General features: G+C 38.4%; 2 protein-coding genes across 2 annotated transcripts; one reads left to right on the forward strand and one right to left on the reverse strand.

Moving 5' to 3' along the window:
• Window positions 1–272: 272 nt before the first annotated feature.
• Window positions 273–4,779, reverse strand: LOC136260157 (uncharacterized). The gene is made up of 7 exons (XM_066053788.1): window positions 4,446–4,779; window positions 3,633–3,780; window positions 3,480–3,538; window positions 1,907–2,974; window positions 1,659–1,811; window positions 695–1,028; window positions 273–634 (listed from the first exon to the last, which is right to left on the reverse strand). The coding sequence occupies exons 1-7, from the start codon at window positions 4,734–4,736 to the stop codon at window positions 354–356; spliced, it is 2,334 nt and encodes a 777-aa protein (XP_065909860.1). The 5' UTR covers window positions 4,737–4,779; the 3' UTR covers window positions 273–353.
• A 33-nt stretch (window positions 4,780–4,812) lies between these two features.
• On the forward strand, window positions 4,813–12,035 carry LOC136260158 (rab-like protein 2A). The gene is made up of 8 exons (XM_066053789.1): window positions 4,813–4,950; window positions 5,361–5,390; window positions 5,487–5,566; window positions 5,665–5,744; window positions 6,586–6,697; window positions 9,174–9,271; window positions 9,328–9,411; window positions 11,828–12,035. The coding sequence occupies exons 1-8, from the start codon at window positions 4,832–4,834 to the stop codon at window positions 11,945–11,947; spliced, it is 723 nt and encodes a 240-aa protein (XP_065909861.1). The 5' UTR covers window positions 4,813–4,831; the 3' UTR covers window positions 11,948–12,035.
• The last annotated feature ends 2,387 nt before the right edge of the window (window positions 12,036–14,422 follow it).

The following is a 14,422-nucleotide window of genomic DNA, read 5'->3' on the forward strand; positions in this document are numbered from 1 at the left end:
ACCAATCAGAATTGCTCACCATCAAATCAAAAGTGGTAAACAAGAGGGTAATCAGACAGAACACACTTAATAAAACACATTTATACCAGAACCTGTTAATGTGGACTGGACACCACCAACATTGACAATACCTGAGCTGCACAAAACGAGGTTATATACCTTGATAATCATGACACTACTGGTTGATCAGGTGTCCATAGTTCATGTTCACTGGTCCACATTACACATATCCAAGGTGTTACACAGGTTCCACTACACTAAAACCCTTCATATTATGCTGTAGACAATATCTAATAAAATGTATAATGGCTATATAGATATGTATAGTAAACTAGTTACAGTAATAATTGCTATCAGGAGGAGCTCATTCTCTTTGCAACTTCCATTACAAAATGGACAGCTACTACTGTAGGTGCTGCAGCACCAGCAATGTATGGAATGCAACTGAGAAACACGTCATTGAAGTCTTGTAGTGACTGCAGTGAGCTACGCCTCCTCTCATGCTGCCCTGGGGGTGGAGCTCCATCATCATCATCAGAGTGGGTGGGGCTGGTCGGTGTAGCAACCAATGATACTCTGGTCAGATTGGGAGCAGAATTAGACCTTCTGATTGGATAATAACTGTGTACATGACCTGAATAAGATCACATGATGTCTGTCATTGCACTGCATCACGACATAGCATTACACTTACCATGAGTGGTTTGTGGTGAGTTGTTATTCTCTAGTGACCTGTGGCTAATGAGACGAGCACCATTACTGCTGTGACACTCAGGGGTAATCTGTGTCACATCTGTGACATGGTCTGAGTTATTTTCCTTTTCAACTTTGGATGACTGAGTACTGTGTTGTTCCTCTGATTCATCTTCAGGGACACGAGGCAGCACCTCTACACTACATGATCGGTTCAAGATAGGAAAACAGATTTGTGATGAGATGTCCCACACTGGGGGAGATACATTGGCAGGCTTCTTATGATGTGACGATGTGTTACTCCTAATAACTTGTATTGATGGTACTCTCTGACCCTAGTACAAGTCATTACAATATAACATGAATTATGGACATACTGGCAACACTTGCAATAACTTTCTATCATATGGGTATCATATATGGGTATGAATAATGTAAAGAGGTCATGAAGAACAACTTAGTTGTGTTTGGGACCAACTTGACATAGTCACCATAACGAAGTAGCTTTATTAAAGAGGTGGCTGCTAAGTAAAGACCGTACTAATGCTTAAAATGATAAATGAACCAGATCTAGATACACATAGCTACACCGCACAAATTGTTGGCTTTTTTCAAAGCACAATCTCCCCGGTTCAAAGTGCACCCTTCAGTACCCAAAAACAGGAAATACAAGCTACTTTCAGTTGTTTATCAGTTGAGGAAACATCAAATGTTTTGTAATTCTACACCACATGAGTATCTGGATGGTGAATCAGCATTATGTCAAGCAATGTAGTGCTGGAAAGTCTAACCAAAACATATTTCGGTTGTACTGTACAGTTTCAAAAGGCTAGGGAAGGCACCATTATTTCTCTATTGTCCAAAACAGCCTTTTTCTTAATTTGTCATGCAATCGATTTTATTGAACACACAATACAAGTTAACAAATCTGCCAAACATATACCAAATGCACGAATGATGCTTACATCAGTAGAGTTCAATTGTTCACTATTACACTCATCCTGACTCAAGGCATCATTCAATGATTCCTCACTCACTCCACTGGCTCCTATCATCTCAATTGTTGTGACTGGTGATGGGGTTAATTGTTCTTCATAGTACATGTCTGTTACTCTGTCCTGTGGAAATAATTTAGTGTCTTACCCTACCCTTTGAGTAGGGTAATAGTAGTTATAACAGGTGTTGTATAGGACACAATACACACATCACTCACCCAACCTCCTTGATGTATGATATAGTCATCTACCCACTGGGTGGTGTAGTTACTAGCATACTCTGGAAACTGTTGGAACAAGTATTTACCAAAATTGAGCACAATGAACACCCCGTCATACATCATCTCTGCTCGGGACTGTACTCTCATGGCTGCTTGATGAAACACCTCATAAGTGAGTGCTCCCCTAAACCCACTGATGACTTGCTGATAACATTTATCAAGGTCAGGATATCGATACTCAAGATCTACAGTGATCTTGTCCAGTCTGTATGAAAAGTATTCAGCAAAAGTAGGGATATGTCCTAGTTCTTTTTCAATTTCTGAATAAAAAGGAATATTGCGGAATCGGCAAGGAAGGGGACCATCAACCTCAACAGGAGTGTCAGCAACCAGGTGGTTGGGTTTTTTCTTCACTTCACAATCATCTTCATTATCTTCTTCATCATTGCTGAAGTTTGAAACGTCAGATGCACTCCCGTGTTCGTACGTAAGATCAAGATGAAAGCTGCCTGTTGATAACTTTGAAGTCTTGCTTGTTGGAGTATCAGCAGCAGGGGTACCACTGGACTGCACAGCTTCACTTTCCGGCAACAAATCACTGGACATCATGATATTGTCTTGAGGGTGTATCACAATGTTTTCCTGTACATTAGTTACCTCTACAGTGCTAGTAGAAGTCACTCCATCTGCTCCATCCGTTATACTGGTCATTCGAGTTATCTTTGAGGAGCAGAAATCTGATATTTCACAATCAACGTTATCAAGCTTGTGTTGTGTATGACAGGAAACACCATTTAATTGTGTATCACCATCATCACTACTTGGTGGGTTTTGGGGTTTCTTCAACATGTCAGCCCCCTCAGGAGCAATGTTTACTTGTTCTTTCTGAGACTGCTGTGGGTCGGACATTATTCTGCGTGCCCCTCTGTCTGCTACGGCAAACTCAGCATCAAAAGGATTAGGATTTGTAATCAGCTTTGGTTTGCGCTCTTTCAATTCTTTGTGATTTGTAACATGATTTCCTGTGGTAATTGTAGCAGTTGTCTTCTCCTCAAAATGTTGGAACTACAAGGAATATGATAAACATGTATTATTTACATTGAATCTAACCCTCGCAGCCAAGATAAAATTTTTAATAATACTAAATATGGACAAAGATTTTAAATCCTAAACATCTGGATACATAAGACGACATCCTCTACATTACAACAAAAAAACATATGGAATAGCTTACCCCCATCTGCAATTAACTCTCCCACTTTTAATCTTTTTTTTGTACTGATTTAGACAATTACATGCAAAGAACTTGTATACTAGTATTACATTCTGTACTTGTGCAAAACCTTCTATTCCTTCTTCATTAACCACATTGGCAAGACCAAGTGCTAATATCAATAGCTTAATGAAACACCACAAAGCAACAAGACAATACACTACCCACACTGAACGAGGAAAGGCTAACAACATTCCCAGTAATGCTAGTGGCATCTGGTATGGCTAGTAAATTAGCAGGGGAAGTGGTACAGGAAACATCACATTTATAACTCTGATGTGACACATTGGTACTAACCTTTTTATCAACTCCACCATTGATTGAATGTTCCTGTGCTTCACAGACATCCTCTACCGCTATGTGAGTGAAACATGATAGGATGAGTGTGTGTGTAGGTGCACGCGTGCATGTGTAGTACACACATGCACGTGACAATTACAATAACCTTACCTACTAGTTTTACTCTATTTCTAAATCGCCTGTGAGTATGAAATCTTCTCTTGTGACGATGTCTGTGAGGTTTAGCTACCTCAGTCCTCAGTTCAGCATGCAACTCCTTTCTCTTCACTGCCTGATGTTGGGCTTCCTGGTAATCTTTCTGCAGCACACAACACAAACGAGAGTTAACACACAACATATACAAGGTGTGCTCAAGCTTAGTGTAATAATATAGACACATTGGGACCAATGGATGGTATGTTTATGTAGTAAGGGGATACTTTGGGACCTTACTGGCCCTATTAAGAATAACCTCCACAATTAAAGATTTTGGTTTCAACAGGCCTGGTGGAGCCACGCATTTCACCTCTGAAAAATAGGAAAACCTCTCTATAATATGTTTATTATGAACAGTGCTCTAGTGATCATCACAACTATTACATGAATTTCCAAACTGATTATCATGAAGCCTACACTTTACAATTATCCAGACTTGAACCCCTACAAGTTGGTCAGACTAAACATCCCCCCATTAATACCTCCAATCTCTTTGGATTCCATTCTTGCATGTGCCTTAAAATCCAAAGTTAAAAAAACATGCACCCTACATCAACTCTGGACCTCTCATTGTAGTGTGCAATGCTGGCATTAAAAATGTGCATCATCATGACACAAAGTGCTTAGGTTAGCAAAGTACTTCATCCAATAGAAACATACTAACTCCCATACACTTGTAATGCGAGGTGCAATGGTGAGCACAAACACGTACAATAGCCGACCAGTATAATATTTCCTTGGTAACAAATACACATTAAAGCTACGCACTTTACGGAGTTCCACGTCTGATATCTTGTCCAGAAAGTCATCTGACAATCCCTCAAGAACGGGAGGGCTTGATTTTCTGAAGAAGTTCTCAATAATGGCGCGGCTTCTTTGCCGTGTTAGTTGGGCCAAGTCCACTGAAGGTCTTCGCACCAAAACGCGTTGACCGCCCGCTCGCGGTTCTCTGTATATTGGATAACCAAAATTAGTAGTCTGCCTGTTATACGGTGCCTGTCTTGTCTCTTTAGGTTCAGCATCTTCTACGTTTTGTGCTGGTCTTTCTGAAGTTGCCATGTCCAGTCGAATTTCAGATTTATCAAAATACTAAATAATTAAAATAAATAATGAAATACCACTGAATTCGTATAAATTCAAATTTGAATTATGGGATGCAATATTCATCAATGGCCGAAAGCAAACCTGGTACTTTAGACGCGACTAAGATTGATGTAGACTCTCACGCAGTTAAAGTAATCTGTCTGGGAGACAGTGCGGTAGGAAAATCAAAGTAAGCTAACTGATGGAGGACTAGATGAGCTGGTCGCTACAATGCCCAAATACACGTAGACTATAACGACTTTACCGTCACGTTATGGTCGTATCTTATATTTATAACTTATGGCTTTAGGTTTACGTGACTAGTTTTCAGTGGTTGTTCCGTTTTAAAACAGAATGAAAGCACACCAATGCAGTCTTCCTGTCAATTAAGGGTATTTTAGGAGGGAAGAGCCTAGTAAGAGTTGAAAATTGCACCTTTTAAATGGTCAGACAGCACTATTTTAGTGCAAGGTCAAGTAGGTTTCCTGTTGCAATATGTCTTCTCAATAAAAAATCCCCACAAAGTACAAAGTGTACAATTGAAATGTTTTTGCATCTGTGTGTGGTTGGCACCAATAAACAAGTATCTTACTTTTACAGGTTGGTGCAAAGATTTTTAGTAGACAGTTAGTATCCTTTCTTGTGTAATAATAAATGAAATACTTGCCATACTATGCACAAACTGTTACAAGAAATCAAGTGGTTCTCCTTAATGTTGATGTCCAGTCAGCCACAGCAGTTATCCACTTATGCACTGACACTCTATAAGTATGAGACTAAAATCAAAGGCAAACCGATCACTGTTAGTAAGTATCTGTGTGTTGTGTGTGCTTTATTTAGACTTAGAGTTAGTTTTACTTAGACTCAGAATTGGCTGTATTTATGAATCAAATTTTTCGTACAGATTTCTGGGACACTGCAGGCCAGGAAAGGTTTAACACAATGCACTCATCCTACTATCATCAAGCACATGCATGTATATTGGTAAGTAACACACAGACATTTATTATGTTGAAGTACACAATATGACCTAAGTCATTGTGTAAAAGGTCACCTGACTAAATTGCTTAATGTAGTTTGTACAAATTTACCTGCCTGTTGCAGTCTTGAATGCTTAGCAAAATAAGAGTGAGCTTTGGTACTATCAGTCACTAACTAAGATACACACATGTGTACAATAGTAAGAATATGATTGGCTATAGGTCATGTTCTAAATGTCCTGAGTTACATATATTCAGCGTTGGGACAGTTACTAAGTAACTAGTTACATATTACCCATAAAATAAAGTAACTATAATAATATTACATATTATATTACTTTGTGTCCATAGCCTTAAGCTGTCACATGTGAAACTACCACTCGTTAGTAATCCACTGTGTGACGCCTAGCCACAACAAAGTAATGAAGCCTACTGAATGAAGCTTATTCACCAGCTTCTTACTTATAACCACATTTCCCAACAACACAATCAAGATTAGTAACTTCGTCACTTGTAGTAATAATATTACATAATATTAGACTCGTTACAGTAGCTATATTACTTAGGTAATGCATTACATTAGTAAGTAAGGTAACTTGAGTTATATTACCTGTTTTTATAGCGTATTTCGTTATATTACTTAGTTACCACAAAAGTAATAATATTATGTAACGCGTTGCAACACTGCATATTATTACATGCATAATGCAACCACCTGCTTAACAAGTCAGATTAAGATTTGTTATTGTATTGTGCTCATTCAAAATAGCCTTTTATATTTTTCACATTCCAGTATGTGAGTGTATAAAAGTCCATCCATGTCTCTCTATATGTTTGTTTGTCAGGTGTTTGATGTCACTCGTAAGATAACATATAAGAACTTGTCAAATTGGTACCAGGAGTTACGGCAGAATAGACCGGACATCCCCTGTATCCTGTGTGCCAATAAGATAGATGGTTAGCAAGTATATGTTTGTGTATGTGTATTGTTGATGTGTATAAAATGCCATATATATATATATATAGTTAGAATAACAGCATGCAGAAGCCCTTTGACCCCAAAGTTAATAAACAAAAGTTTCGATAAACGTGAATGCCACTATAGTGGCTTTCACAGTATGCATCCGTTCAAAGGCATATATCTTGTAAACGAAATATCCTATAAGTATACAGTTTGTACCATGTTACTCTGTGGTTAACTGCCATTTTCTTAAGCTTTATTAAAAACATCATAGTGTGACCCTACATTGGAAAGAATTTTCACTGTTTCTAAGACAAAAATTACAATGATACTACCTGTCACAACAGATAAACAAAGAAGGGTTAGTGAAAGTTATGTAGATCTATTCATTGTGAGTAGTTTAGTGCTAACCGCAGAGGAATAAGTGTGGTCCATACACAGATTAACAGGAGCCCAAGCGTTGTATGTCAAAATGCATATTTTATGTAAAATAAGTTTCGAACCAAAACCACTATAGTGGCATTTGGGGCCAAAGGGTTAAGTAGTTGGCAATACTGATTACCAGAAAAAAAATTATTTGCATTTTGAATTTTGGTTTTGAGGTTCTGGACAATGTTTTAAACAAGCGTTTTAGTAAATGTATGACAATTGTGTTGGGTGAAAATTATCGGTACCTTGAAACTTTTTAAACGTATACCTTGGGACCGCAACTTTTGATCCATTTTTTACTACAATGTATTGAAATGTTGAGCCAGACTAAATCTTTTCCCTTGAGCTTCTAATTATCTTGTAGAGAGCATTAGCATATTTTACGTATGTACTGATCATTTTTAAACTGTGCTGACCACTCTTTAGTATGCATGTGCTATATTTACATAACACAACAGAGGAGAGAAGACATGACTTATAGTAGGCACTGCTAAAAAATACTTGTAATTCATGCATCATTAGGTTATTACCAATTCTTGCAGTATACCTGTATAAATTCTTTGTGGCAGTTGCATGCAACACATGTGACACATCCAGTACCTCCTTACACATATGATTCCTGATGTGAAAGGTATGCAATTAACAGTAGTGTGTAAAAAACGTGTCAGCCCATTCTCTAAGTATAGCAGATATCGATTTTAGGGAAACCACTCTGGACTGTACAGCACACACCAGTTATTTTAAGGTAAACAGATTTAACTTGCCAATTTAATCCAAAGGTGCACTTTCCCATTCCCTACACTACAGTGTAGCAGCTATTTTAAACATTTTGGAATGTGCCTATAAACGACTTGTTGGAGCGCAGTGGAGCAGAGTGGGGCCCACATATGGAAAGGACAACGATTGAAGACCAGAGACAAAACCGTAGGCCTGCACAGCTCCTTGTTAACTAAAAATCAGCACAGAAATGTTTAACCACAAACTATTTCCCAAGGACATAAGTACCATTGTAACTTGTCACATACCTCATTCCTTGAGCAATCTTCATGTATAGGTTAGGAACCTAGACCGAGGCTCTTCGTGGTTTCTAAAACATGAAGAGCCGAGGGCGTGGTTCCTAACTGACTTAGAAAATGCGGGCGTTATATATATCGCTATGTAGGTGGAACCATTGTGGAATTGAGTTATATGTCATTTCAAAATCGTCACAGTATTAAAACAAGTCATGCGACCATGGCCAGTAGAGAAGACTGAACGTGTTTTCGAATTAAAGCTTGTAGCTAACTACATTATCGCTGCTTCTGTTAGCTGGTGGATCAAACAAAGAGTGATAGCTACTGTGACAATAAAGTTAAAGCCAGTACTACCAAGGGTTTAAAGTAAGTGGTAACATTGCTGTCAATGGTTAATAATACTTGGTCTGGCACTAGGCCTTCTGTGACTAAGCCAGTATATACACGATTTCACACCTATAGAACTTTTTTTTGACAAGAAACAAATAAACATTCCACAAGAAAGCTTACCTATTTAGTTATTTTAATAGGGAGTCCACTTAAAGTACAGTAAAAGCATATTAAACAGGCTTGAAATACTGACGGGCATTAAATAGAACTCTATTATATTTCTGGAATTCTCTGTTTATGATAGCAAACGTACCTACAATGTTATAGTCTAGCTTCCATAATCGAATTGGTGTAGATGTGCTTATAAAAGGAATGGAGTAGGCTAAGCTCTGTTGGTTTATGGGCTATTAGCCTGTATATGCTTTGCAAAGCATGCATAGCAAATCAATGATCAAGAGTGAGATTTGCAATGCTGAGGTCTATCTGCTAGCAGGTTTCTAACCATTTTAGAAACCTACTAGCAGGTTTCTTCATGGTTTTTAAAGACCTCATTATCTGCCAAAGATCAAATGCACACTATGCATAGCATTTTCTAAGTAATGTTGAGACATAGTGGCAGGTTTTTGTCTTGTGATTTAGAAATCTGGTCACTATTGTGTATTCACTGTATTAATGTGTTCTCTTTGTGTTATTATTTTAGTTGATTATAAAGTTACAGAGAAAAGTTTTAATTTTGCACGGAAGAATCATCTTCCATTTTATTTTGTATCTGCATCAGACGGCACTAACGTAGTTAAGGTGAGTTGTGTATGTGTGATGTCATGCTACAGTACGTCACATGTTAATCATGGCAGGTATTTAAGGAAGCCATTAAAGCAGCAGTTGCATACAAGGAGCACTCGACAGATTTCTTGGATGACGTGATGAGAGAATTAGAGGTTGTTGTTGATATATTTGTTCTTGTGTATTTTATAAGGCATGGTTGGATCGTGGTATTGTAGACTCTCGAGCTAATACACATACCTGTATATAGTTTTCACCTTGTTTTATTGAGTATCCAAGAAATGGGAATGTTGAATAGTACTAGAATTAAAGCACTAGACATTAGGGAACAAAAAATTTAAGCTACTATAATGGACTTTATCCACAAGCACAAGATGGCCCTGTTATTTGGGGTACTAATGTACAGGCGCCTATGGAGAAATTCTTTTGATCGATCATATTTCAGCCAGGCAAGAAGATATCGAGCTCTAAGCAACAGGTACAGTTACAAGACAATACAATAAACAATTTGTATCGCATTCCGGAAAATTTTTGACAACGCTTGTGTGCAATAGTTTTTGTTACGTTATACCCATACCTGTTGGCTACTGGTCGGTATCTTTCTTCACGCATGAAATATAATCGATCAAAACATTTTCTCCATAGGCGCCTGTACATTAGTACCCCAAATAACGTGGCCATCTTGTTGTGCATGATGTCATTGTGGATAAAGTCCATTAGCAGCCATACCTTCCGTCTACATTAATTTTTAAAGTAGGGACTTTGTTGAATGTGGTCGCCATGAATCAACAAATGTAACCACTGAACAAAAACTTGCCATGTTTGCATATTCCTTGAATTAGTCTTTGGCCACTTCATATTTTTTTTGTTTCTCGTGCCAAGTACAAAGTTAGTAGGTTGATAACATTAAAATATGATTTTTTTTCTAGCTGAAGATTTTGCTAGTCAAATGATTATTATGATTGCTATGCCACTTGTCAGTTGGCAGCTGAATAGTGAAATATTGAGTGTTATTTTTACTTTGTGATGAGCTTAAAAGATAACTTGTAACCTCTTCATGGCATTGTCTCTACTGTGAATGTAAATATTTTGCACTGAAAAATGTAAGGGTTGGTCAGGTACAAGAAACTAAAGATTTAGTTGAAGTGGCCTTATGCTGGGAGTATTTGTTAAAACAGCAGGAAATTTGATTTTTACAGCAACAGGAGCCCTTAGGTACCACAAGATGCTTATGAGCTCTGTATCTGGGATGCTCTTTGTGATTAAATGCAATAATATACTAGCCACTGGCTACATTACGCAGAAAAAGCTGTTTGTCTTCTGCACAATCATCTTTTACTACTCTCACCTCCATATTATTAATATGTATACTGAGGAGCTGCCGAGTGTATCCTACTCTCATATAGTGAAGTTATGATGTAACACTTGAGTTTGTCCGTTTCTCTTTGTATATATACTTAATTGAACATAATATTGATTGAACGTGTGCCTAACAACGTCGCTAACAAGTAACAACCAAACTAATTCAAGCTCTTAGCATTCTCATAAGCGTGTCTTTATGGGTTTAAATAACTGCGTAGGCATTTCATTCCAGGCCATTTGTAAGTATGGCTCTCCTGAGCATCACAAGTTTGGCACAGTGCTAACGATTTTCTGCTGCTCATGTGTCAAAAACCACAATATCTTGTCATTACATCACAACTTTACAATACAATCCGTAGTGGTATATGAGTGTAGGATAACTCTCCTCAGTGTATATATTATGAACTCTTGATATTATAGGTTTTTGCAATAGAGTTTGTCGCCTTTGCAGTAGAATTCGTCCCGTTTGCAATTGAATTCGTCGGTTTTGCAATTGTTTTCGTTGGTTCTGCAATTGATTTTGTTGCTTTTGCATTAGAATTCATCGCACAAGAATTCGTCTGTAACAAGATTGGCAGCTGCAGTAAACACGGAACAAGATGTAGCAGCTGCTCCATGATCTACAACTGTTGTAAGCAACTCTTTATAAAGCGATAATTCTTCTGCTACAGCTTCTTCAGCAGTATTCACAACTGTGCTTCGCCATTGGCAATGGGCGTGGTCACTCGCGAACAAGCTAATTAGCTTGACAGGCAGGCTTCGCGTATAACCAGCTTCAGTTACTCTCTAGTGTCTCAAGTGGTATTCTCCATGGTGAAACGATTCATCTTGTGATGAGCAGCTGGTTTCTTGCAGTCAATGTAGTTATGACGAATTCTTGTGCAAATGCGACAAATTCTAATGCAAAAGCAACTAAATCAATTGCAAAACCGACGAATTCAATTGCAAACGGGATGAACTCTACTGCAAACGGGACGAAGTCAATTGCAAAGGTGACGAATTCAATTGCGAAAACCTGTATTAACTCTTGTTAGACCTACTCATGTTCATCAGACAAACAAGAAGCAGAAGCCTTAATAATTATGAGGACGTAATATGCACAGCACATTAACTAATTGCACTAAACTACAGGTAGTTTTTGTTCCCACGCATTATACTGTAGTAGTACTGTAGATACATGTGGCACCCCTAATTTCTTCTCTTCCACAGGAAATGGACGACTTGTCTAGTGTTCAGCCGGTACTAGCGAAGAGCAGTAGTAGTAGTGGAGGACTGGATGGTCAACATAGCAGTGACAGTGACAGCAATAATGACAATGTAACTACTTAGCAACTATAATAATGTGTGTTGTATATGTAATAAGATTGTTTTGTATGTGTACAGAGCTCTATTATAACTACATATCCATCGTCATGGAGACATCTATTTTATTAGGGTTTGCTGTGTCTATTGGTGCAGTTGATAGTTCTACTGTGTTGAAGATTTTAATCAAGGTACTCTCATAGAGCTGGTCAAGCATACTGTAATCAAACGATCACAACAGACACAGACGTAGCAACCTGGAGGGGGCTGGTGTCCTTGTATCAATTTGTTTGAAGAATAATTGGAATACTCTAATAGAACAGTCGGTTATTTGCTGTACTAACAGATCAGTCACTTGGTGAAAATGGCCTCAGAATTGTCCAGTTAAGGCATGCATGTCCCAGTAACCCTTAAAAAGAGCACAATTTATATGCTGAGCGTAATCTGTACTCTGTACAAATACACATAGCTTGGTGTTATCTCAACCAGTGCCCCTTGTCTACAAATCTTGCTACACCTATCATAATAGAACATTAAGAAGCAAACATGCTCATCTCACTTAATTGTAGTGCCATAGTAGTGGCGTGTATTACATAAATCTGGCATTCAAACCATTCACTGTCAACACCCATACCTGTCTGCAAATCTACTCTCTGAATCAAGAAGATTTTGGACCCAATGGGTCTGGCTCCAAATGTTTAATCTCTGTTATTTAACATTTTAAATTGTACTAGTTATAAAATTTTTAAATAATTATTTTTAAAATATTATTGCTAAAAGCTAGTGCAATGTCAAATCATATAGTTGACTAATAAATCTGTAAGAGTCAATTGTCTCTGCTGTTACAACTAGAGCTGACAATTTGTCCCAAGTAGAGATGGTGGCTTTTAGAGACCTTACTTGATGTAGACTTTTTTGCTGAAGTGTCTCAAGCCCGGCACATGGCCACATCACATAAAAAGTGACATGCAGCATCAGAGAAGAGAACCAGCCTTACACCAGGCTAACTTGATTAATTGTTTCTCATCCCCACCTGCATCCCATTTTACTACAGCGCCTCTGCTGTTATCAATCATGCACACATATTTTGATGCTAAGAAGGCTGGCTATCATTTTACAGCGCAGCAAATGCCACTTGCACCTTAGAAACGGTGGTAAAATCATAAATACTAGTTGTTAAAAGGCTTTAGCTAATGTTTATAGTAACACACAGCTTGATTTGTAGTAATAATGAAAAATGGCCTCCCACCCACTTGGAAATTCAAATTTTTGTGGATGAGAAAACAGCCTGGCCTTAATGTCAACACTCTTGTCCACTACACTATATACTAAAGCAAAGATGCACTATCGCTAAAAGTGTTTATGTATACAGAGCACGAATTGAAGACAAAATAGAGAAAGGCTAGAAATCCCCAAGTTGGCCTCCCTTTTTATGATTCAATTCTGGTGGAACGTGTCCCTCCTCTGATAGGCGCAATGGTATATGGACTTCAGCTAAGCTTCCCACTAGCAAGAAAGGAGGAAGTCCAGATGCTTGTAAGCTGCTGTGGTCAGTGGAGGTACCCACCTTCATATCACAAATTGTGTACTAGGTAACTTGCTGCACACAAAAATGACAAGCTAAACTCAGGATAGCCTGTTCAGTTTTAATGGTGACCTGACCCATGGTGAAACAGAAGCCGTGCCTATGGTTACACTCATTTTACAACTGAAACTTGAATCCGTCTTCACATTTGGTATGCACTTGTCATAAACACTGCCGGAGTCACTTCTAGCTCAACATTGCATGGTAACCTGACATCATGATTGCCACAAATAGTTCTAAAGATTTCTGTCTCAGGATGCTGGACTACAGCACAAATGGTTGCTCTGTTAGAGTATTTTAATGTAGAGATTTATAGTATTAGTGTAGCCTAGGCTATCAGTGTAAGTCATTGGTAGACCCTCAGAATTACTATTCTGTAAAGCATAATTTCAGTACAGATCAATATTAACAAATGTACAGACACATTAAATAAATCACTAAATCAAGGGGGGAAAATTAAATGATCTGAAATCCAGCTGGCAACTAGCGCCAGCTCTGCAGCTGCCTTATAATTTTACTCATTATATTTCTACGTGTACACTGTGTACTCCCACTACAGCCAGCCGCTTAATGACAGCTACTGACATGTTTAACGGCTCCGGCACGGCGCAGCAGCCACGCCTATCTAGTCTATCGACAGCACATGCATTGCTGCAAACTCATACACAATTTAACCAGCCTCACCTTAGTCTCGCACCCAGGGCACAAGTCTGGGTTTTAGGCTACCTTACCTTCTCACCTTAAGCTTGTCACCTCTGAAGTGATGCGTATCAATATCACGTGATCATAGAGTGGGGAGCATTATAGCACCGTAGAAGAGACCCCGCACCGGATAATTACACCGCTCCCTCCGAGGTTTAAATTTAACCGTTGAACCTTTCACTATGCACACGAAGCTGATAAAGAGTTCCAGTGAG

This window comes from Dysidea avara, chromosome 7, assembly GCF_963678975.1.
Source record: "Dysidea avara chromosome 7, odDysAvar1.4, whole genome shotgun sequence".
Classification (NCBI taxonomy): Eukaryota; Metazoa; Porifera; class Demospongiae; order Dictyoceratida; family Dysideidae; genus Dysidea; species Dysidea avara.

Bases quoted from the DNA above. Each gene is read 5' to 3' on its own strand.
- LOC136260157 (XM_066053788.1), bottom strand. From the start codon at position 4,736: ATGGCAACTTCAGAAAGACCAGCACAAAACGTAGAAGATGCTGAACCT. The intron at 3,539-3,632 runs GTAAGGTTATTG...TCACTCACATAG, and splicing joins AAATAGAGTAAAACTAGTAG to CGGTAGAGGATGTCTGTGAA. The intron at 2,975-3,479 runs GTTAGTACCAAT...TATTCCTTGTAG, and splicing joins ATGGTGGAGTTGATAAAAAG to TTCCAACATTTTGAGGAGAA.
- LOC136260158 (XM_066053789.1), top strand. From the start codon at position 4,832: ATGCAATATTCATCAATGGCCGAAAGCAAACCTGGTACTTTAGACGCG. The intron at 5,745-6,585 runs GTAAGTAACACA...TTTGTTTGTCAG, and splicing joins AAGCACATGCATGTATATTG to GTGTTTGATGTCACTCGTAA. The intron at 6,698-9,173 runs GTTAGCAAGTAT...TTATTATTTTAG, and splicing joins GTGTGCCAATAAGATAGATG to TTGATTATAAAGTTACAGAG.